Genomic DNA, 21,681 nt, shown 5'->3' with positions numbered 1-21,681 from the left:
ACAAGCGTTGCTGTGAGAAATCACTCATTTATTACTCAGACAGTGCAAAGGATCCATTAATGACAGCATGATTACTTAATGTACAGCATCATAATTGTCAGACGACTCAAACTGTTAGCCCCGCCCCACAAAATAATACACAACAATCTTTACATTTTGTTCTGACAATTATAAGGTGATATGCATTTATTAGCAGAAGGAAAGTTGAGCTGGAAAAAAAACTAACCAAAAAAAACGCAGAAATGCCACATGCGGTCTTGTGGCGTCACAGTAGGACATCTACCTGTTGGCTTGAAGTTCCGGGGTGGGCAGTTGGGGGTTGTTGCAAACAACAACAACAACAAAATAAATAAATAAATCACACCTCGAAGGCCGGGAAGCGGGCTTGTGTTGGCTGCAGGAGGTCGGCCAAAAAGTAGATGGTACCTGCCATGCCTACAAGAAGAGACAAGCGGGAAAAGCCAAGTCAGCGACTCTTACATCGAGTACTTAATTCATTCTGCGACCCTGCTCTTTAATTAAATCATTAATCCATTCCTGACCCCTCCCCCCAAAAATATTATGTGTTTTTAAAAAGGAAAATAGTACTCTACAAAACAGTATTTTACATTAAAGCATACAGTAATGATGTGATTAGGCAGTGTGTAGAATCTAGTGCCATCTAGCGGTGAACTAATAGAATGCAGCGACCCACGTTCGAAGTGCGTGCATTTTGAAACGCGCACAACTCAGTGGATTATAACAGCCTGAAGCCTCTTTTTTAAATTATTTTAACTATAAATGCTGATTGTTGGGGACTGAAGCACCACTATATTTATATTATTTTCGCACTCATACCTTCAAAAAGTGAGAAGGGCGTATCTGGTGTTCTGCAGCCGTGTGAGCCATAGTTCATGCACCAGTCTGCAAACTGAACAGGAAAAGAGAACCAATCAAAGTACGCCGCGTACCATACTGTGTAGGAAGCAGTTCAGTATGTCTGCGTAATCCATCATGTCCGTGTGCAAACCATGCAGGCTCTGTAAAGGTGCTTGGGGTCCTGCGTTCGCCGGTACAGCGCCAGGAAGGCGTAAGCGTTGCCGGCGGCGCCATGACACAAGCCGTAGCCTTTCTTCAGCAAGCCCCAGCGCCACACAACCTCGCCACACTGCAGAGCCTCCTCCATGTACTGAGAATCACCGAACACCTGGAACGTCCAAAATGAACTCATAAAGCTTCACCACAAGATGGCGATACAACGAGGAGGATGGGCTATTTCTTTGCATTCACCTTGTGTGCCTGCAGCAGCATGTAGATGACGCCCGGGGATCCGTGGCACCAGTGCACCAGCAGGTCGCGACCATCTCCGATGCAGGGGGGGTAATTCCCAGAGGGGAACTTGAGATGACGTACGTAGTCCACGCTGGGTTTGACCACCCTGCGAACCTTCTCTTCAGCCGCCACGAAGCTAGACTGTCCGGGTCAGAGAAGGTAAGAGTCGAACAGGAGGGCTCTGGCCAACACCACTTTTGTCCTGTCTTCACTGGCTCCTTGTGTATTTTTTGAGCTCATTTTAAGATACATTTGTTTATGTTCAAATCTTGAAATGGCCTCACTTAGTTTAAATGCCTTTAAGCACGTGTTTATGTTCAAGCCTTTTTAGGGCTTAGAAAATAGATTAAACTTAAGTTTTAAAAGTAAAAAAAAAAAAAAAAAAAAGTACACGGAGCTCCCAGGCTCAGTTGCATGTTTTCTAGTTCAATGAAAACAAACAGGCAGCTTTCTGCTGATTGGCTGCTACAAGGAACCAATCAGATGGTGCTGTGGGCGGGTCAAACTGCTTCTGCAGGCAGGGCCGCCAGCACAGAAGAGAGCGAGTGAGAAGTGTGCTGCAGCGAGCCAAAAATAAACCAGCTATTAATTTATCGGCCTCAAAAGTTAAAAAAAAAAAAAGGCAATGCCAAATATCAGCCCCGATAAACGGGCCGGCTGATAATCGGTCTATAACTACTGTTCACTGTTCTATACATGTGTTGGTATTATTAATTTGTATTTTAATTTACTGCTTTCCACAGTCTTTGTTATTGACTTATTGGTCATTTGTTATACTCGATGTTAAGAGCTTTGTTACATCTGCAGCTGTTGTCAAAGGTGCTACACAAAAAAAAAAAATTGTATTGTATGACCACAACATGACGGTTGCTTTACCTGCATGAGGAAGTAATAGATGCCAGCCAATCCGTGCGCTGCGCCGACGTATTGTTCATTGTACCACTCATACATCAGGGGGCTTTGATTCTGCACATGAAACTTCTTACTGAGGAGCTCGCCTGATGACAGGATGGCCTCACTGATCTGAGGAGGAACATGAAACGTGGCTGTTGATCGGTGACAATTGGAGGAAAGAGTCGCTAAAGGTGAATGGTGGTCATTTGTCACCTGCTGGATATGCTGCAATGGAATTTTGTCGGTACCGAGCTGCTGGTTGATGAAGATGAGGGAATAGAGGTAACCCACCCGACCGTAGAGAAGCTCGTCAGGCATCCCGCCCGAACCCTTCACAACAGTCTGATGATACTGCAGCAGCCTGCAAGAGATGAGTGTAGAGTCACACGCCTCAATACAAACCCGTTTGGTATTTCTTGATGGTGAGCATTGCTATTACAAAGTCGAACTGAAAAGCTGACACTGAAATCAAATGGTGTGGTATTTATGCATTAAAATGTTGAAATGGCGACTGTGAGACTTAATGTTTGAGCATTTCTAGAATGAGAATAGTTCTGGAAATATCTTGAATGAGCTCAACATTTCCGCGTTGGAATGATTTAATTAGTCAAGAAATATAGAAGCAGGAGGTAAATATGTCAAATCTTGTTTTCAGGATGGCCCAAATGAGCTCATATTTTGAAGATGGAATGGTTTACGTCAGTCAAGAAAAGTGGAAGCAAATCTGTAAAATGTCTTCTACCTTCTGATGCATTCGTTGGCCTCTACTGTCATTTGCAGCTGGTGGTACACGACAGCAGCCACAGCCAGCGGCCCTGCATCGCCACAAAGGAAAGTGACGTCATGGCGGCGGGTCAGACACTCCAGACTGCGGCTGATGTGTTCCAGAGCCTTCTGGAGGAACGCCGGTTGCTTGAAGATACGGTGGATGTGAAGGTAGAGCAATGCAATGCCTAGACAAAGAAACAGCCAACAAATACATCAGAGCCATTTTGATGGGAAGTACCTGCTTGCCGTTTCGAATTGACAACGGCGTCTTACATCTTCGCAGTGACATTCACTTATCGCTGTCATTCATTAGTTGCACTTTAGATTTTGATGTGATTGAAAAAATAAAACAGCTTTAAGGGGTAAAGCTGGTGGCACTAACATTTTTTTTGTTATTGTTCTGATCAATCTCTTTTTTGCCACCTGTAAGTACCCTGGCCTTGATCATCCGAAGGTCACTATCAATTTCGGAATGCCTGTATTGTATATCATTAGATGTATTACTATGTTATGCATTATTATTACGCCTATTATCAATTTCCCACTTTCAGATGTCACTTTACCTGCCCAGCCGGTATAAGTGGTGCAATCTTTTGGGTTGGCAGTCTTGAGCCCGTTCTCCATGACAGCCAAAAGCTCATCGATCTTGCTGCTCAGGCGCTGGGCAAACGCCGGCGTCAGCTACAAAAGGCGCACGACGTCTAATTAGCTTCATTCAAAACACAACCTCAGAGAGTGGATTACCTTGCCATCCGAGTCAAAAAGCGACCGCGTGAGCTCAGGGCTCCCGTCATAGTCAGGATAGGGATTCTTCAAGGCTCTCGTCTCCATTTCTCTCTCGATTGTCTTTAAAAAAAAAGTATAAAAACGTTAATGCTTTAAATATGAAGGAACAACTAAAAAGAGGAGGGCGTGCACTGAAGTTAAAATAGAACGCGAAAACACACCCACTTATAAGCTAATGTAGCTAAAGCTCTGCCTCAGGCTACGAAAATGCAAAACGTTGACATGCACAATGACTTGCTTTTTAGAAGAAATGAAAATAATTCAATATTTTCGTGGGAATCGATATAATTGTAGAGTAAAGTAAATTGATATCGCTGCGTGTCCCCTAATGTTTACATCCGGTCTTCCTCATCTCTACAACCCAGAGCGGATTTGAGCATAGGGGAACTATGCTGCCCCTACATGGTGGGGAAGAAGAACTACATGGCAACAACCGATACCTTCGTAAGAAGTCGTGCTGTTCGAAAAATATATTTTACATCAATGCGCACAGAGTAAAATATGATAAAATGTAAGTTGTGGTCGTAGGGTTGGGTAAATGCATAGAAATGCTATTTCTAAGCTAAATTCTTATTAGTAATAAAAACTCTTATTGTGGGGCCCTGTTTCTGACAACATTGATGAATTGTTAAGTGTTTATTTTCCTTTTCAGGTATTATAATAATATACTAATTATAATAATAAATAAATAAAAAAGTGACAATGAATACAGGCCTAGTAAAAGTAACAAAAATGAACCAACACACAATTTATTCACTATAAAAATGTTAACTAATTTATTCGTTTTGGTTTGAAATGAACGATAAAAACAAGAAGAATAAAGTGGGAGAACGAATAAAATAATTTAGATGTTTAAAACGAACTTAAAATGTCCACCCTCAGAGTATTAAATAAAATAAATAATAAAATGTTAAGCAAATACTAAGCAGATGCATGGATGAACTGTGCTAAGGTGGTGAACCTTTCAAGTACCACTAGAGGGAGCCAATAATTTGAGAATTACTGGATTAGCGTTGCTTCTCAAAGCGTGGCACGAGTACCACTAATTGTACATAAAATTGAAATGTATACATTCAAAACATGACGAAGCTTGTACCGATGTATACAGCCTGTCTCAAACTTTTTTTTAAATGCATTTGAGTAAATTTTTCATGTCTATTTTTAAAGTACATTTCTATGGTGGTACTTGGAGTTTTTTGGGGTAAAACTTGATGTCAAAAGTTTGAATACAATTCATTCTATAGTGAGTCAGTCAACGACTGCACTTGCCTTGCAACACAAGCATTTGTTTTTCCTGCAGCTGAGCCCATCAAGAACACGGCACAAAACATAACACATATCATTATCAAGCAGTATTTTAGTGCTTGAGTCAAAGGGTACGCTAATTAATTTTTGAGCCGTGTGCATAAAATTCTCCTGATGACTTGGGCAACCTTGTCTTTCAAAAATGCAAACAAAGCCAGCAGTTTGAGCAGCACCAGATTTGCAAGAGTCATCATGGTCAGTCCTTTGTTTTTGTGTTTACCTCTGTTTTTTTCCATTCCCACCTTTCATTTCCATATCAATCGAGTGGACTGCAAGTGGGCGAAGGCGGTAGTCATGTGCTCCAGTGTATTGAGCCTCTGCTCACATACCCTGGGACGGTTTTACCTTGCCTTGAGAGACAGGGGATGGAAATGAGGCCAAGTCTGTGACAATATTCCGAAAAGGACCTTCAGGCTTGATTAGAGCTTTTCACTGAAAGATCCTCTACCGTGCGGAGTGACTTACTGGGCCAGAGGGGAAAACGATCATGAGGGTAAAATATCAATTGGAGGCAATATTGATCATCAGTTGTTACATGTCAACTCTCAGGCTACATCTTGCAATGTTCCTGTGACAAATGATGACATCGTCAAGGCTGTTTAGCAGCCACACAATATTATTGTTCTCAAACACAGTTTCTTGCCATGTCCTCGATATCAGCATGAGCTGCACGTGTGCGTTCAAAGGCGTCTCATCGAACACCAAATACAAGACTGACCACTCGACTGACAAGCTGTAGCCTCCAGCATATTCACTGACTCCCTTTGCAATTGAGAATAAAAAAACACACCTCAAAGTTGCTCTTTTGCAAGGGTGTCCAAACCGTTTCCTTCGAGGCCCTGCCTCAGGCGGACACCAGGAATAGTTGGCTCATGAGCTTTAAATTCGACTGTTAAGCAGTCAGTCAATAAAGCCCAGCGAGGCAGTGTGACTTTGAATTTTTACTTTACAGCGGGCCTCTCGTGTATCACAGCAACATACAAAAAATAAATAAAATAAAATACGAAAGGCAGTTTGGACACGGGTTGTTTCTCAGTATGAAAAATGCAGAGTAGGGTCTTTAATGTATTTTTAGGAACACAAGTCTCGTTGTAAATTGCAACGGTTGCGTACTTGTGACCTTTCTCCCCTGACTCTGATGGACTTCCGTCAGGGGCTGGGTGGCCATCGGGAATTTGGGGTAAAAATGTCAATTTTCCTAAAGGGCCGCTGCATTTCCGGGCCGGTCCTGCCCATCACGGCCACCGGCGCCGGTCCAGATACAAAAGGGTAGCTTAACGTTAACTAGGACGAGGCTAGTACAACACAATCAAGTCATTTAGGTGTAAATTGAATATGAGGCTTTGGACAACGTTTCGTGGCGGTAAAGTGCGCTACGTAAGTGCACTTTATTGACCTTTTAGATCAAATTGGATTTAAAAAAATTGGGAATATGAAACTCTTTGCACGCTGCCACCACTCCACCTTAATAAAATAGCATTGCGATCCATGTCAGATGATATTTTTAGTACATATGCGACGGGCTGCAAATTGACCTCTTGGGCGTACTTTGGACACCCATATTACATAGTATGGAAGTTAGGAGCGAATATAAAAGTCCAGATGAACCCGATGCCCAGAAAACCAGCCTTCCCAGGACACTGACAAATGCTTTTGCCCCTAATTTGTCCTCCGCTTGCGACCGTGGAGGAAGTGACTCAGCAGCTCCAATTATCATGTCTTGGCCCACCTTCATCTGCACTGCCGAGTTATTGAGCTGTAGCAAAAGACAATATGAAAAGCTCATCATCTACCCCAAGCCCCCGCCCAAGTGCGCGATAGCCATCTTGGTCTCGGGGAAATGGTCGGACAGCTGAGATAAAGAACGTTCTGGCCCCCCGACAAGCTGCCATGGCCCCATCTGGGGCAATGCTAAAAATACATGCAGCCCCCATACTGCTCAACTGCCATCTTGGGGTCAGGGGGTATAGCAGAGGGAGGGGGGAGGGGATAAATTATAATTTGCGCTTTCTTACTTTTGTCTATTGTTCATGACAGAAATCATGAATGCATAGTGGACAAGTGGGAAGCACGTCCGACTCACAATTCTCAGTCTGTGGTTCAACTCCGGGCCGCAATCGCATTTTCAAACTTCCTTGAATGAAACTCCTTCATGCCGGTGACACCATCCACTGGATCACTCGGTAGCGTTGACAAACTAAAGCAATTCTGTCCACTAGATGGCGACATTGTCTTTATTTTAGTGATGGAAACGAAAGGCCGGCTTTGCTTTGAGGAGGGATAGTCCACCCCCTCCTCCCAATACTTAGCTAACTTTTATTCAGAAGCTAAAAATTGTGTCCACCTTGGCATCTTTCTCATTTCGGGCAGTCTCTTCTTTTCTGCAGCGTGGGCCAAACGCTGCGTACAGTGAGCGTATGTCTTCTCCCCCCCAATTGGTTGATTCTGAGCAACAGGCACTGTTTAGCTTCCCTAATTGGAGAGCAAATGCTAAGACGTTCATACAGCCTCCCCGAGTGGACTTCATAAACAGGCACCTCATTAAAAGAAGGCAAAATTTTGATGAGACCTCAAACAGATTGCAAGAAGGTCTCTGAAAATACAGTGGGGGCAGTGTTTGTTTGTGCGTTTGGGGGAAATTAAGGATTCTCTTCTGGTCCACAAACACTCTCAAACATTACTTGCAAGATGGTGAGAAGGGAGAGAATCCATCCATCCGTTTTTTTTAGACTCCTTGTCCTCATTAGGACTGCGGGTGAGCTGCTATCCATCCCAGCTGGTAAGAGGCGGGGTCTACCCTGGAGTAGCTGCCAGCCAATTGGAGGGCACGGACTGGAAAGAATGACTTTGACGTCACACATCCCACAATGCACCGGGGTTTGTAAACTCTTTCCATCGGCACGCCAGTGTAAGCTAGTCTCCGATGCGTGTGAACGAGGTAAGACAGTATGGCCTTGTAACTTAAATACTCAGAAAATGCTTTTACTTTCACAATTTGGCTGATTTTTCTTTGGTAGCACATATAAAAACAATGTACAGTAGTAATTTGAGATACAAGTTCAATCCATTCCTTGTGCACTCTCACAACTCAAAATACTTTTTGCTCAAATTATCTTTCTCCATTGAAATTAATGAAAATTTCATTCATATGTTTCAAACCCCCAAAAACAGGAATTTTCATTATTTTTTTTTTTAAATAGGGGAAATGGCACACAAAATTATACTTGATAAAATATTAAATAGATTTTATTAAAAGTTGTATCGAGAAATCATTGCAACTCCTTCGGGTATGTGCGACTTAGCCACAGGGGGGCGGTATAATACAGTTTTGAAAATAATCGTGAAAGACTTACACGACGACTGTAGAGCCTGGACGGCAGGAATCTAAGAAGCATATTTTTGGGACGTGAGGCCAACCTGGAGTACCTGGAGAAAATACAAGCAGACACAAAGAGACATTCCAAGGGGGATTCAAACCTGAATCTCCTGACTTTGAGACAGACGCTTACCACTATTTTAGTGGATTCACGTATCAGATTTGTTTCATTGTTTGTTTGTTCACAGAGGCTTCATTTTACCCAACATAGACCTTTTAGTACCTGGAGAAAAACTTACACGAGCTCAGGCAGAACATGAAAACTCCATCCAAACTGTGAGGCAGACCGATAGTTCACTGAATTGGTCAAAACAGAGGATAAACAAGAAAAAAGATATTCCCATGCCTTTTAAAGAGGCGCAAAATGTGAAAAGTAACTTGTGTAAAAACCTTCACGTCACAAGGGAGTGGAAACATCCCCCATCGCTCAAAAGCCGCTTGCATGCACTCTCAAACACGCCATTGGTACGCCGAGTCACACGCTAACAAACTTCCTATCTGGAGAGCCTGATGACATGATTGGAAGGCGGCGCACGATTCTAATTCGGGCCGCACTGCCTTGAGCCCTTCCCCCGCGGAGTCAGAGATGTAGCCTCTCAACGGGGGTGCCCGTCCCGACAGTTAGGCGAGACATCACAGAAGAACATCGCAGGAAAAGAAAAGACATTGTTGGCAGAACTTTCACTTTTTGGTGTTGTTGTGGTAATAAGAAGGATCAAGCCGTGATTATTCTTGAGTCAGGATGCACAACAATGGGTGGAGTCTTGGATGAGATTTGTGTGAAAACATCGTCACCAAAGTTGACACAATCCAATGAATTCATATCACAATGCCACACGGACGGAATTTACGTTTTCTGTTCCTTCTCTGGACTCCTGCATCCATGTGGATTTTTTTTTATTTTCTAGCACAAATAAGGGCTGGCAGTGGTTGTTTGTCATCACGACACAGCAGCGTTTTGTGTCACGAGTGTTCACTCAGCATCGGGCAAACATCAACTTGCATCCCGAGAGTTTCAAGGGGCAAGACATGAACAGCCCGACACCAGCTACCAACTGTCATGTGTTATATTTGTTCTCCGTACTGCTGGAAATGCTTGCAGGGTTAAAGACGTTGCACTTTAGCAGAGGGAGGCACTGACATAAAGGCAAGTCAGCACCGCAAACCGACACACACACAAAAAAAATAGTTGGCTCTGGAAGTACTGCCATCATGATCCTGGCCAACATTAAAATGCCGTTGGCCGAAGTCTTCTTCAAAAGCGAGACGTGTGTGTGTGTGCGTGGGGGTGGGTGTGCGTGTGTGTGTGTATATATATATATATATATATATATATATATATATAAAATATATATATATAAAATAATATTACATCTTTAAAAAACAAATTGAATGCGAGTCATCATCAGTGAATTCTGAAGCTGCAGCTGCCCGTGCCACACGTCCACTGAAACACATTAAACTCCCATCAGGGGACCCTTGGAATGTGTTTTCACCCCTGCCATGTTCAACTAATGGAGAAGCAGAATAGGAAAAATCCGTCATGGTTTAGCCGAACCAATGATGTCCACGGATTGGCCGAGCCAAAACAGGGCCTCTGCTTTGCTCAAAGACTCCTATTGATCTGCGAGGGGCTGCAAATCACAGGAACATGGAGGGAATCTTAACGAGGGACGGACGCTCGCTGACATTCTAGATCAGAGCTTCTCAATTATTTTGTTGTTATGGCCTCCACCGTTATTTTGCGTCCCCCCCCCCCCTAACTCTCTGTCTATAAACTCCATACTCCATGCAAACGCTACGACAATAAAACAAGTTACTGCCATCTACAGTCGTGGATGCTTTAGATACAAGTTGATTTTGGGTACATTTCTTACAGATTGGCGATCACGCTCACATGGAATACAAATTTGGCATTCAAGTTACACAATCTACACCAGGGGTGGGCAAACTTTTTGATTGGCGGGCCAAAATGGGTTCTAAAATTTGACAGAGGGGCCGAACCAGGAGCAGATGGATGGAGTGTTTTGGTCACCTCACCTCATCGGAGAAAAAAAAAAATACATTTAATTTTAATTGAAAGTGAACAAAAGCATTACAACAATATATATGTCTTTGAAAAACCACAGTATTTAGAAAATAAAACTAACTGGGTTTATTCATTTCATTTTTTTCAAGCTTGGCGGGCCGGATTAAAACGTTTAACGGGCCGCATGTGGCCCCCGTGCCCCAGTTTGCCCACCGCTGATCTACACTGTGTATAAGAAAAATATTTAAATAAATCATCTGCTAAGGAATCCAATTATTTCACTTCAGGGATGAGACACAATCTTGACAATGAATATAATCTGCGCAATTAAAGTCATTTTAAATGACCCCAAGGATGGAAACGCTCTATTTGCTCCCACTTTAAGTGCACGAAAGATGTCATTGTGTCGCTGATCAGTTGACTGTATTTCTAATTTCTCTTGTGCGTTGATTTCTCTTTAGAAAAGGGACGAGATCATTCGTAATTACATGTTGCGCAGATATGATAACAATATCAGATTCTCACTTGTGCAGACATGCGGCATCTTTTTTTTTTTCGCTGCCGGACCACTTCTCCTCCTGATTGCGCTCAGTGTGATGCTGCCGAGTGGGAGGTCGGGCGCCCAACGGTGGGTCGGTGATTATGTGAGCGCACGCTGGGCCCGCTGATGACGAGAGCACCCCCCCCCCCCTCCTGACCTTGCTTCCCCCCTCAGTAAGGCCGCACTGATCAGCTCATACTGAGTCGCTGTCCTGTCAGCGTTGGGGTCAGCTGGTACGGACACTGCCGGGAATCTCTCAGCCTACTTTTTTTTTTTTTTTTGTGTGCGTGTCTCTAAATGTTGAGTGTCGTTTGTGCAACTCAGTTCCCGATTTAAAGGCGAGACAGCGCCCATATTGAGGAGTTGCTTACGTTTGAGTGCAGACCTGCTGTGCGGACAGGACAAAAGGGGTGACGGGGGATTGTGTGCGCAAAGTTTATGAGCAGTTGCACCAATCAGGATGATTAGAGCTGATAGCATAAACCTCAGAATTTTTTATTCCAATTTTTTTTTTATTCAGCTGTTTTTCACCTTTTCAGTTTTCCCGATTTTTGTGGCTAAAATGGTGCCCTGGTGATCGACATTAATTAATTAATTAATGAAGGTGTATTATTCTCTATGGTGTGTCAAATATACAAGACATACTTTTGGAATATGTTTAGTAAATCTAGTTTAGTATCTTTCCAGCTGTTGCAGACGTTTAACATTTATGTGCGGCTCTTTTTTTTTTCCCATCCAAACTTCTGTCGGGGTAATTGCTGTGGAATTATTTTGGCAGGCAGTATTACAGGGAGCAATAAAACTTAATGGATCATCGATGGAAGTGACAAGAGACGATTGACCTTTCCTTGTAGATGGATGTTATTTGAAATACGCTACTTGAACGAACTTGGCTGTGGAGTCGCGAGGGTGACGGATGATTGGCGCATTTCTGATTCTTTTTCATGTCGACAGTCTGGACACAAAGGGGTGAACATCTGCTCTGGCGGCAGCCGAGAACGCCGTTGCCAATAACACGAGAAATGAGTGTTGCGAAATTGCTGAAACTAGCAACAAGTTTGTTGATGTTTTTTCTTCCTTTCTTAAGACTTTGATCTTGGTTGCTCGTTACTTTATTTTAGGGTTTCGATTCATGCCCATCTAAATTGTACTAATGGGGTCAAGAATACTTTCTTTGTGATAAAAGTGAGGCTCAAGTGTTTGTTTTGTTGTTTCGGGGGACGAAGATGGGAGGAAAGTTTCATGGCTAGCATTGAATGCAATGTGGGAAAAAGTAGCACACGGCTAGCTTTCTGTCTTCATGCCTCTAAATCCTCAAAGAGGTCAGTAAATTGCAGTGGTGGGCCGTCAAGGCCTTCTCTGCTGGCCGAACATAATCAAGAAATCATGATCATATTCTTTACATTGATGTCATATTATATCCTAGCGTAGTATTTTTTAGTTGAGAGTTTTTATCCAATCAGAATTCAGCTAGCTCGTGTTGCCAGGCAGATTTCATAATACCAGTAGCACGCATTATTCGTCCGAGGCCTTAAGATACAATCGTACTAGCGTCTGTTCTTTGTGAGAGAGGGCGGGGTTTACAGTCAATAGGCAGTTGCGATAGCCAATCAGATCCCGACTTGGTTTACAGTGAGCTTTCTCGCTGGCCTTACGTTGAAGGTGATAAACGCGGCTTGTGATTGGATACTCACTCGTGAGGGGGCAGCACTAGGCGGAATCAACACAACAGAAAGTCTTAACTGGTGACCGTTTGGAAATCTGAAATATATTCTTGATTTTTTTAAACCACAATGGAATTTAATTGTAGATACACTTGCGAGGCCATTTTCAAGAGAAGGTAGGTCGTCCAACACTCACTCAGTGGTGCGTAAGTGTCTTTCTGTATATTTTTTGTCCAGCTGTAGTGTCATAAATGACGGTGTTATGAAGGGGATTTATTCAAGTAGGACTCCGTACGACTTCACAGAAGGCCGACATTTGAAATGCACAGCCCGTCACTGCAATCCTGTTCCTCGAGGTCACTGTCCTGCCTGAGATGGAAAAACTCTCCCTGCTGCAACACATCCGATTCAAATGATAAGTTATCGTTATCCAATTACATCAGATCTTGCCGATCATTTGAATCAGACGTGTTGCGGCAGAGAGGGATGGAAAAAGGGCAGGACAGCCTACCTCGAGGAACAGGATTGAAGACCCCTGTTTTAGGCTATATAGATGAATGACAGAACTTGACAAAACACACTCAACAAAAGTACATATTTAAACGTAATTATTACTTTTTACAAAAAAGTCTCAAGAATGCCACAAGCAGTGACTAAAAGACAGAACACGCATTTTTCAATATGACGTCTACACGAGTAGCAGCTTCTTAAAACAAGACAATTCAAGACTTTATAGTAACGCATTTAAGTAATCCAGCACACAGTTGAGTCTCACATGTCGGCGTGGCCCTCGACAACCATTCCAGTTTCTCATCTGGCCTTTTTGGAAAATTAATTGCCCCCCCACCCCACAGACTCATTTAGCCTGCATGCGCAACACTGGCACTGCCGTGCAAACCAGTTATCGCTTTCCTTTCAGATGCTGTATTTTTAAAAAATGCAAACGCAGCCATCTCAAACGCAGTTCATCTCAGGTTTGATTCAATTACATTTTGCACACGTGCACCATCAGTAAAATCAGGCCCGATCTGTTTCCTTAACAGGCGACTGCGGCAAAACTGCTTCAGATATAGATATATATATATATATATTAAAAAATATATATATTAAAAAGGGCGGCACGGTGGCCGACTGGTTAGCACGATGGCCTCACAGTGAAAGACAGCATCGGGCGTGGGTTCAATCCCGGCTCCGGCCATCCTGTGTGGAGTTTGCATGTTCTCCCCGTGCTTGTGTGGGTTTCCTCCGGGTACTCCGGTTTCCTCCCACATTCCAAAAAACATGCATTGTAGGCCGATTGAACACTCAAAATTGCCCCTAGGTATGAGTGTGAGTGTGGATGGTTGTTCGTCTCTGTGTGCCCTGCAATTGGCTGGCAACCCGTTCAGGGTGTCCCCCGCCTACTGCCCGAAGATAGCTGGGATAGGCTCCAGCACCCCTGCAACCCTAGTGAGGAGAAGCGGTACAGATGATGGATGAATGGATATATATTAAAAAAAAAATATATATATATATATATATATATATATATATGTGTGTGTACACTGCACTTTTTTTGCTCTCCATTTATTCAAGTTCACGTGTTCCCTTGGTTCCCAACCCCACCCACGCGCACATAACCAAGTCTCCCATTCCTATCTCTTTGTATAGTCCGAATGCAGCTCAAGTTGCCAGTGCACGTCGTGGCCTGCGGGTGCTCACTTCAAAACCTGCGCAAGCGTCACTTTCCAGACTCGCACCGAAGGGTCCAAGGGACATTTTGGAGTACAAGAGGCATATATTTAAATGAGACATGCTTTTTAATGAGTTTTTCCCAGCGTCACTTCCTCGCTGAGGGGCAGTCATTTCCTTGCTGAGGTTGCATTTCATACATTTCTCTACCATCACAGACACCTCAAACGCACCATATTCTGACAGGCCAATGATTTATCTTGAATAATTCTGAACGAGTGCGTCAAATCCATACACTGCAACGTGTGATTATTATAAAATGCGTGAAGAGGTCAGTTAGAGGCTGCATAGCAAGAGATGTCTCATACTTCTTCTTTTTCGCCCCAAGGTATTGACTCCTTTCTTGTTCTTGGGGAGCTCACAAGTCATTCTGGTTCATTCTGCACAGCAAAACAGAGAAAGTGAAAGCCTCAAGGTTCCTCTTAATCCCATATAATCAATTAGAGAAATGCCGTCGCTTATTTTGACTCCTCATTGATGAGCGGTGACTCCAAATCCACACGGCTTCCAAATTTTCCACGGGATTTTAGCAAAAAGACTTTTAAAAGGCCTTTCTCAACCTTTATGAAGGCAATTGAAGAACGATACTACAACTTCACAAGTAAAGGAATGCAGTCAGAAAATGCTTTCAAATTGAACAGCGTAAGGTTTGGAATACAAGAAATCGTCAGGTTACGACATACGCAACTTGAGACGTTTTGACGTTATGACAGTCGTGCCTCGGCCGACATTTTAGAAAATGTGACTCACATTGGATTTTTCTTTTTTTTTATGATAGTCTGAATGGCTCAATTACAATTTTTTCAAAGCCGACTTTCATATGTGGTCCTAGATTGGTTACGTATACCGCCAAATACTGTATTTCAACCTCCTATCGAATGTAGAAATGCCCAAACACACTGGACCACATTTGCTTCCGTCAACACTACATCATGAGTGACGCAGTTTCTTCGGCATATGCAGGTCATTCGGGATGCAAATATACAAGGTTGCATTTGAAATTTAATTGGAACGCATACACAAAAAAAAACAATTTCACATGCTGGCCGCATTTCTCATCCGTGTTGGTAAGTACAATTTCTTATTTTTTATTTTAATTAATTTATTTTAATTTAATTTTGTTGATATGACGTATGAAATGTGTATTTGGATATTTATTTAGAGATTTAGGGAGTATCAAAGCTAGCGATCGACCGATTATCAGCGGGGCCGATTATCGTGGCAGATTTTTGGCATTTTGCCAATTATCGGCAACGGCTTTTTTTTTTCACTTTCAAGGCCATTAAAGGAAAATCTCTCTCCCTCTTCGCTCTCCAAGTCGTCTATTTTTTCAAGATTTAAAAAAGCATGATGCAAATCACCAAAATTGTTTAATAAACATGCTTTGGAGGTTTTATCTTTTAAGATTTTGATACCATTTTACCCCCTTTTTTCAACAAATGAATATCGGCTTCAAATATTGGTTCTCGGCCTCCATAACTAATAATAATCGGTATCGGCCCTGAAAAGAAAAAGCACATCGGTCCATCACTAATTAAAGCGTTAATTCCGATTTACACGGAAATTAGGGTTACATCACCAGCGTAGGAACGAAACTTTTCAGAAGTTGACACTTCCTGCACCTCAAACGAGGACTTCTATGTGCCTTTAAATAAATCAAATCAACTGGAGAGATTGCAATATACTCATTCAATTGATACTCAGCCATCCTTTTTCCACAGTGCTGGCGGGCGGGAGCCGATCCCAAGACTCCACCCTGGACTGTCCAGAGGTCAAGCTTAGGGCGCGTACGGTGCAGAGACAGAAAACATGACATTGCACACAAGTCAGGCGAGTGAACCACTACACCTTCAATTAATACGAGTTCAATGAATGAAAACGACGGCATTCGCACAAACAACCACCTCACGCATAGTCGAGAGCTGGTGGTTCACTTCCCCACTTGGCTCTAATTGCTCCTTCAGTTGGATCGGCACCACCATATAACAAGTTCCCACTTGGCACATGAGCCACTCCTCTTGGAATTTATGAATGAGTGAGCACACGCACACACCGGTCTAGATCCAAAGATGCCAACTCTTGCTTGATTCCGACTTCACACATGTTCATCATCCTCCCTTTCACGTCACTCTGCCCTCACATTGTGTATTCATTCCAAATCAAGACGTCGGAGCACACATTGGGCCATTCCGATATGTCGTACACTCACGCAAACAGATTAGCGGTTCCGTTGCATCCAGAACAAATTTCGAAGCGTTCTGATGATAGCACCCGGCATGTCTGCGACCCATCGAAAAGATGACAATGGCTCCCGTTTGTGCTTTCGCTGAGGCCAAACGCGACGGCGTGCAAGAGCCACACGTGTGATGAAGCCACGCAACGAGGACAAACAGATTGCCTCCAAGTAGGCCTGATGAAAAAAAGATGAGCTTGTTTTGGAGATTTGTTTTTGCAGCCGGATAATTAACTGTCACCGCAAGATGGCAACAGTTTGAACTGTTAACAAATGAGGTTAGATTAAGACTTCCTAACATGGCACGGCACGGCATTATTGGTGATTTCTTTTGCTCGGATTATTATATCGCGTCAATAGCAATTAATTTTACACGCCACCCAAGGCCATTTTTTGCAGTACTTATCGAACAAACCACTTGATGACAACACCTGACATTGCGCAACACCGCAGTCTTTCCCTGTCAAAGTATTCAGCATCTCATAACACTATTATCTCCGTCATCAACCCATTACGAGGCATGCGGGTCGATATGGCGACAGCTGACATTTCCCCTCCGGAATGGATCGTTTACTTGGATCATGGCGGCGACCCTTAACAAAAAAAAACTGAGAAGCCGCTTCAGAGCCGCGCGGCAAGTTATTGTGACAGCCCGCCGCCTAATTGTTCATTTGAGGTAATCACCCGACAAGTCAGAGCAATTTCCAGCACAATGCCGGAGATTAATAGAGATGGACGTGCTCACTTGATGAGATCAGGATCACAGGGCCGCTTGCCTGCTCAGTGCCAGGGACCCCCAAGAGGGCACCTTCCTTGATACTCAGTAAATTATCGGCACCTTTATAGCGCAGCCACGATGTTAATAATATGACCGTTGACAGCCGAAAAAGGTCTCGCTGTCTTTTCTTAAACAGGCAAGGGGAGAAAAAAAAAATGGAGTGACAGAGAGAATGCAAATATTCTTCGGTGCTGAAGGAAGGAGATGGGAGATGAGCAACCTACTGCCCTGGCAGTGCTGAAAATGTATTTTCACACCAAGATGCGCTGTGGCGCCTGCCGGCATCTTTGCAAGCCGTCTCCGTATTTATATGTGATGGATGACCGTGCAGTGCTGGGGCGTATTCCGTCTAATTGTGATGTCAGCGCATGTCTGCGGTGGCAACTTCCAATGAGCGGAGACAGACAGCTCCGATTGAGTGTGTGTGTGTGTGTGTGTGTGTGTGAGAGCCGTGACACGACACACGGGGTTTTCTAGCGAGCGCCTGGACTCCCGCAGACTCTCTCGGGACGAGTTTGAGGAGTTTGTTGGAGCTGTCAGAGAGTGACAAGTGTCAGATTTCTTTAGCAACTTGGAGCAAGTGCCATGGAGAGGGAAACAAAGCCGAGATAAATGTGCCGCTTCCAGAGCCGAGTCAACCCAAAATATTTGCGCAGCACTGTCGGTGAAGTGAATCTTGACATTAGGTCACGCAAAGACGCAAGTACGATTCCACTTAAACACCTTCGCATCCCAAAAATAAAAATCGTTTTGATGTATGAGTGGCATGAGTAATATGAGGACGTGCAGTACCAGGGAAATACCAGCGAGGGGCGCTGTTGGGCCTGAACTCCTAAATCACCGCTATGGTTTAAATTGACAATGCATATTACATTAGAAGCAGACGTGTTTAACTGAGACGAGGAGCGGGGAAATCATTATCACGCTCAAGCCTTACGAGGAATTAAATGATTTAAAAAAAAATATTGTAGTCTAGGACAACGCATTTGACTCATTCAATCTAAGGCAATTATGGAGCTGCGGTTTCATTTGCTCGAGTTACGGCGCCAACACGCCGTTTGTTCAGAGAGCCGAAAATTCCGCAAGGTATGCAATCAATTCTATATGTGTTATTTACACACATTTGCACGGCTGAAGAAAAAAAAAAAAACGTAAAAAGGTAAATGTGTTCAAATAAAGCCCTGCGTATTATCTCCTATTTTAGCATTCCGTTCAGGTTTTGCAAATCCAGGATTCATGCTGTTTATGAGAGAGCGAGCGCCAGTTCCGTCTCCAGAGACGGAGTTTGAGTGAACACAGCGAGGAGTTCTTCAGGGGGAATATGAAATAAGGAACATATACGCTCGTGCTGCAGCTTCTTCTGCTTTCTCTGGGCCAAGTTGTGCAGACGAACCAAAAAGACAGGCGACAAGGGAGGCGAAAAACTGACCGGTGGACTGTCAGTCTCGGAAGGGGGTTGATGATGTGTTGTCAAAGCAGTGTCTCGGCGCTGTCCAAGTTCTTTCAATCCTTTGGAGAAAAACACAGGTGGGTTTTGTGTCAGGGCTGGCGGAAGCGCCGTCAGTCCGTCACTGACGGACGCCCGTTTTGTTGACGCTTGACAGGACACTTTAAAAGGAATGACGGGCTAAGCAGCGATGGAGGTTGTTTTTCATCCGTCAGTGTAATCCGGGTCGAGTACTGAAGGAATTCTCATTCCGTCACAGGAGGACGCCCGTTTTGCTGACGATGGACAGAAACGTAGCACCCCTGTCTCGTGTGTTTTTTCATGGCAGCTTCCATTTTCACTCTAAATGGAAAACGCTTTGCACTTCCTGTACAGGAGGGGGCGGTATGCATCAAGGAGCTCTAATCCCCCAAATGAACCAAGAAGAAGAAGACGATCAAGGAGCATTCATAGACAGGAGCAGGAGTCTAAGCGACTTGGGTTGGATTTTATCTTTGGCCTCAACGCAGAGAAGATTTCTGGTTAAGGGGGAGCCATTTTAAACTATAAATTAAAACGTTTGTGAGTCCGACAGCATATAACTGCTCATCTAAATTTTTGCGAAGACACCAGACCGTAGTTCACACAAAACACCTGAAGGAAGACAATGAACATAAGTGTTTCGGCACCAGACAAAGAATTAATACCGGAACTACAAATGCTTTGAGATTTCGAGAAAGAAACTCCATCGCAAGACCTCACTGGACTCTCATGCGAAGCAAAAAAGATATCCTTCCGCTATTTAATGGGGACCAAACGGTGTTTGAAACCTTCGCGACGAGGACCATGTCATGTATCCTTTTCGTGGATTTGTTTCGGTGCCACAAATTCAGTTTCAATTTTCCGAGCCAGTGACTTGTTTTTTTTGGAGATTTCCAACACATGGGATGCGATTGTTGGCAGGTCGGGGCTTGAAGTGAAGTGTGGGTGAAGAGAAATGGGGCGGCAAATGTGGAAATCTTTGTGTTTTGGAGATCCTTGTTGGCCGCTCGCAGTTTGTGGGCCAGGAGAACGGCGGGACACAAATGTGACACGCCATCTGCTGCTCCCCTCACTTCCTTTTGCAAAGATGCAGCATGACACGCAGGACGTTGCCATGCTGCGAGTGGAAATGTCTTAAACGGGGTGAGCCCGATACACACCCAATTTGGTGCTGCAATGATTCCAATTCTAATGTGGACTTTTAAACATTTGTTCGTGCCAAGTTGCCAAACACCCCAAATGGACGCGATTTGAGGTTCAGATTTATCGGGAACAGATGACATTGCAGGTGTTCTGATGACTTCCAGTGGTTCCCACATTTCTTCTGTGAGGTCCCATTTTTGGGGTATTGACAGGAGTGGAATTTCAGAAAAATATGTGCATTTTCCCAATTTCCGAGTTGGTACTGGCCATGATGTACCCAGCAGTCGTTCGCGTCACCGTCAACGATTACGTTTCAGCACGTGACGGGCGCACCCTCTCACTGAATATGTTTCGACTCGGGAAAGTGTTGCCTTTTCGGAGCGCTACAACATCTGCAACCATATTCAAAGATTCTAACCAAAACACATTTTGTCGCAATAATTCCCTGATTTCTCTTCATGCACTTTGTCTGATAGTACAATTTTAACCCTTTTGTGATTCTCATTGACATGACTCTGACGTTTTACAGCTTCTTGTGAGGGTTAGCATGGCGTATTCATATAATTGTAAAAACTTTTCGTCATGAGTCATTTTAAACGATGTTCTTGTCAATGAACTTAAATGCTAATGTCCGGAATACAATTAAATAAGTGAAGAATTAAGCTACGGGTCTGTTAATAACTGAAAGAAGTACATAAAGGCACAACTGTTTGGCTAGCCTTCAGCGATTAGCCACATGCTAGCTTATGAGCCAAAATCTCTAGCATTGCATTCGAATTGCGTTAAAAAAACTAAACGCCACCACACATACGCCACTTAAATTGTCTGTGGAACATTTTAGGATCACTTAAACTAAAAGCATTTTAATGTGTGGATCTTACTCACGTGAAATGCGTGACAGAAAGGTTGACAAGACACAAGGACCGCACGTCCCGGTGGATGATAGCAAAACTGCACCTGTCAATAAGCAAATGGGAAGAAAGTATCGCAATCCTAGTTATCAGATTTCTGTATTCACAACAGTGCGTCCAAGAACCACATTTTGAAAAACTTTCCAAATTTCTAAAATGTCATGCTTGAAAGTTTGAAACTTCATCTCTCTTCACATTTTCTATCGGTCTGGTCTCGATGACCTCTTTCAGCTCGATCCGGTCTCGCTCCTCTGATTCTGGAATCATCGTGATGCCGGAAGACCCATCTTCCGTGTTGTTGCCGATTAAAGAATGATCAAATCCGAGATTTGACCTTACATCCGTTGCTCCATTTATGAAGCCCTCCGCGCAATGAAGTGACTCCGCACCTTTTGCCGAAAACACGTTTCCCCTTCCATGCTTGACTGCGGGAATCTGTTTTTCTCGTTCTGCTCGTATTTTTTTTTTTATACCCTCCATACACAGCGGGTCGATTTGATGCCAAATAGCTCAACTTGAGTTTCCAGCGCAAGCCTCGGCGCATGTGGCATCTTAAGCGCAGAGGCCGGCAGCCCGTTACGACAGACTGCCATATTATTTTCTTGGTAACTGACATCCCAATTTCGATCGATATCAACTTCCTACAATGCACTTTGAGAGGCTGCTCTCTGTTTAGTCCTTTATCATGGTCATCTCCCATTAAAAAAAAACAACTCCTGAGCGAAGTCGATTGATGGTCATTT

General features: G+C 43.6%; 1 protein-coding gene across 1 annotated transcript; it reads right to left on the bottom strand.

Moving 5' to 3' along the window:
• Nucleotides 1–7: 7 nt before the first annotated feature.
• On the bottom strand, nt 8–20,961 carry lancl1 (LanC antibiotic synthetase component C-like 1 (bacterial)). The gene is made up of 11 exons (XM_088291996.1): nt 20,913–20,961; nt 8,418–8,490; nt 3,718–3,819; nt 3,537–3,654; nt 2,948–3,158; nt 2,419–2,566; nt 2,188–2,334; nt 1,270–1,452; nt 1,010–1,186; nt 838–910; nt 8–435 (listed from the first exon to the last, which is right to left on the bottom strand). Exons 2-11 carry the CDS (start codon nt 8,457–8,459, stop codon nt 359–361), a joined length of 1,278 nt encoding a protein of 425 aa, XP_088148122.1. The 5' UTR covers nt 8,460–8,490; nt 20,913–20,961; the 3' UTR covers nt 8–358.
• Nucleotides 20,962–21,681: the final 720 nt, after the last annotated feature.

The sequence above is a fragment of the Idiotropiscis lumnitzeri genome, chromosome 3 (genome assembly GCF_059441095.1).
Source record: "Idiotropiscis lumnitzeri isolate Australia: NSW breed Sydney's pygmy pipehorse chromosome 3, RoL_Ilum_1.0, whole genome shotgun sequence".
NCBI classification, from domain to species: Eukaryota; Metazoa; Chordata; class Actinopteri; order Syngnathiformes; family Syngnathidae; genus Idiotropiscis; species Idiotropiscis lumnitzeri.
This window is presented reverse-complemented; position numbering and strand designations above follow the sequence as displayed.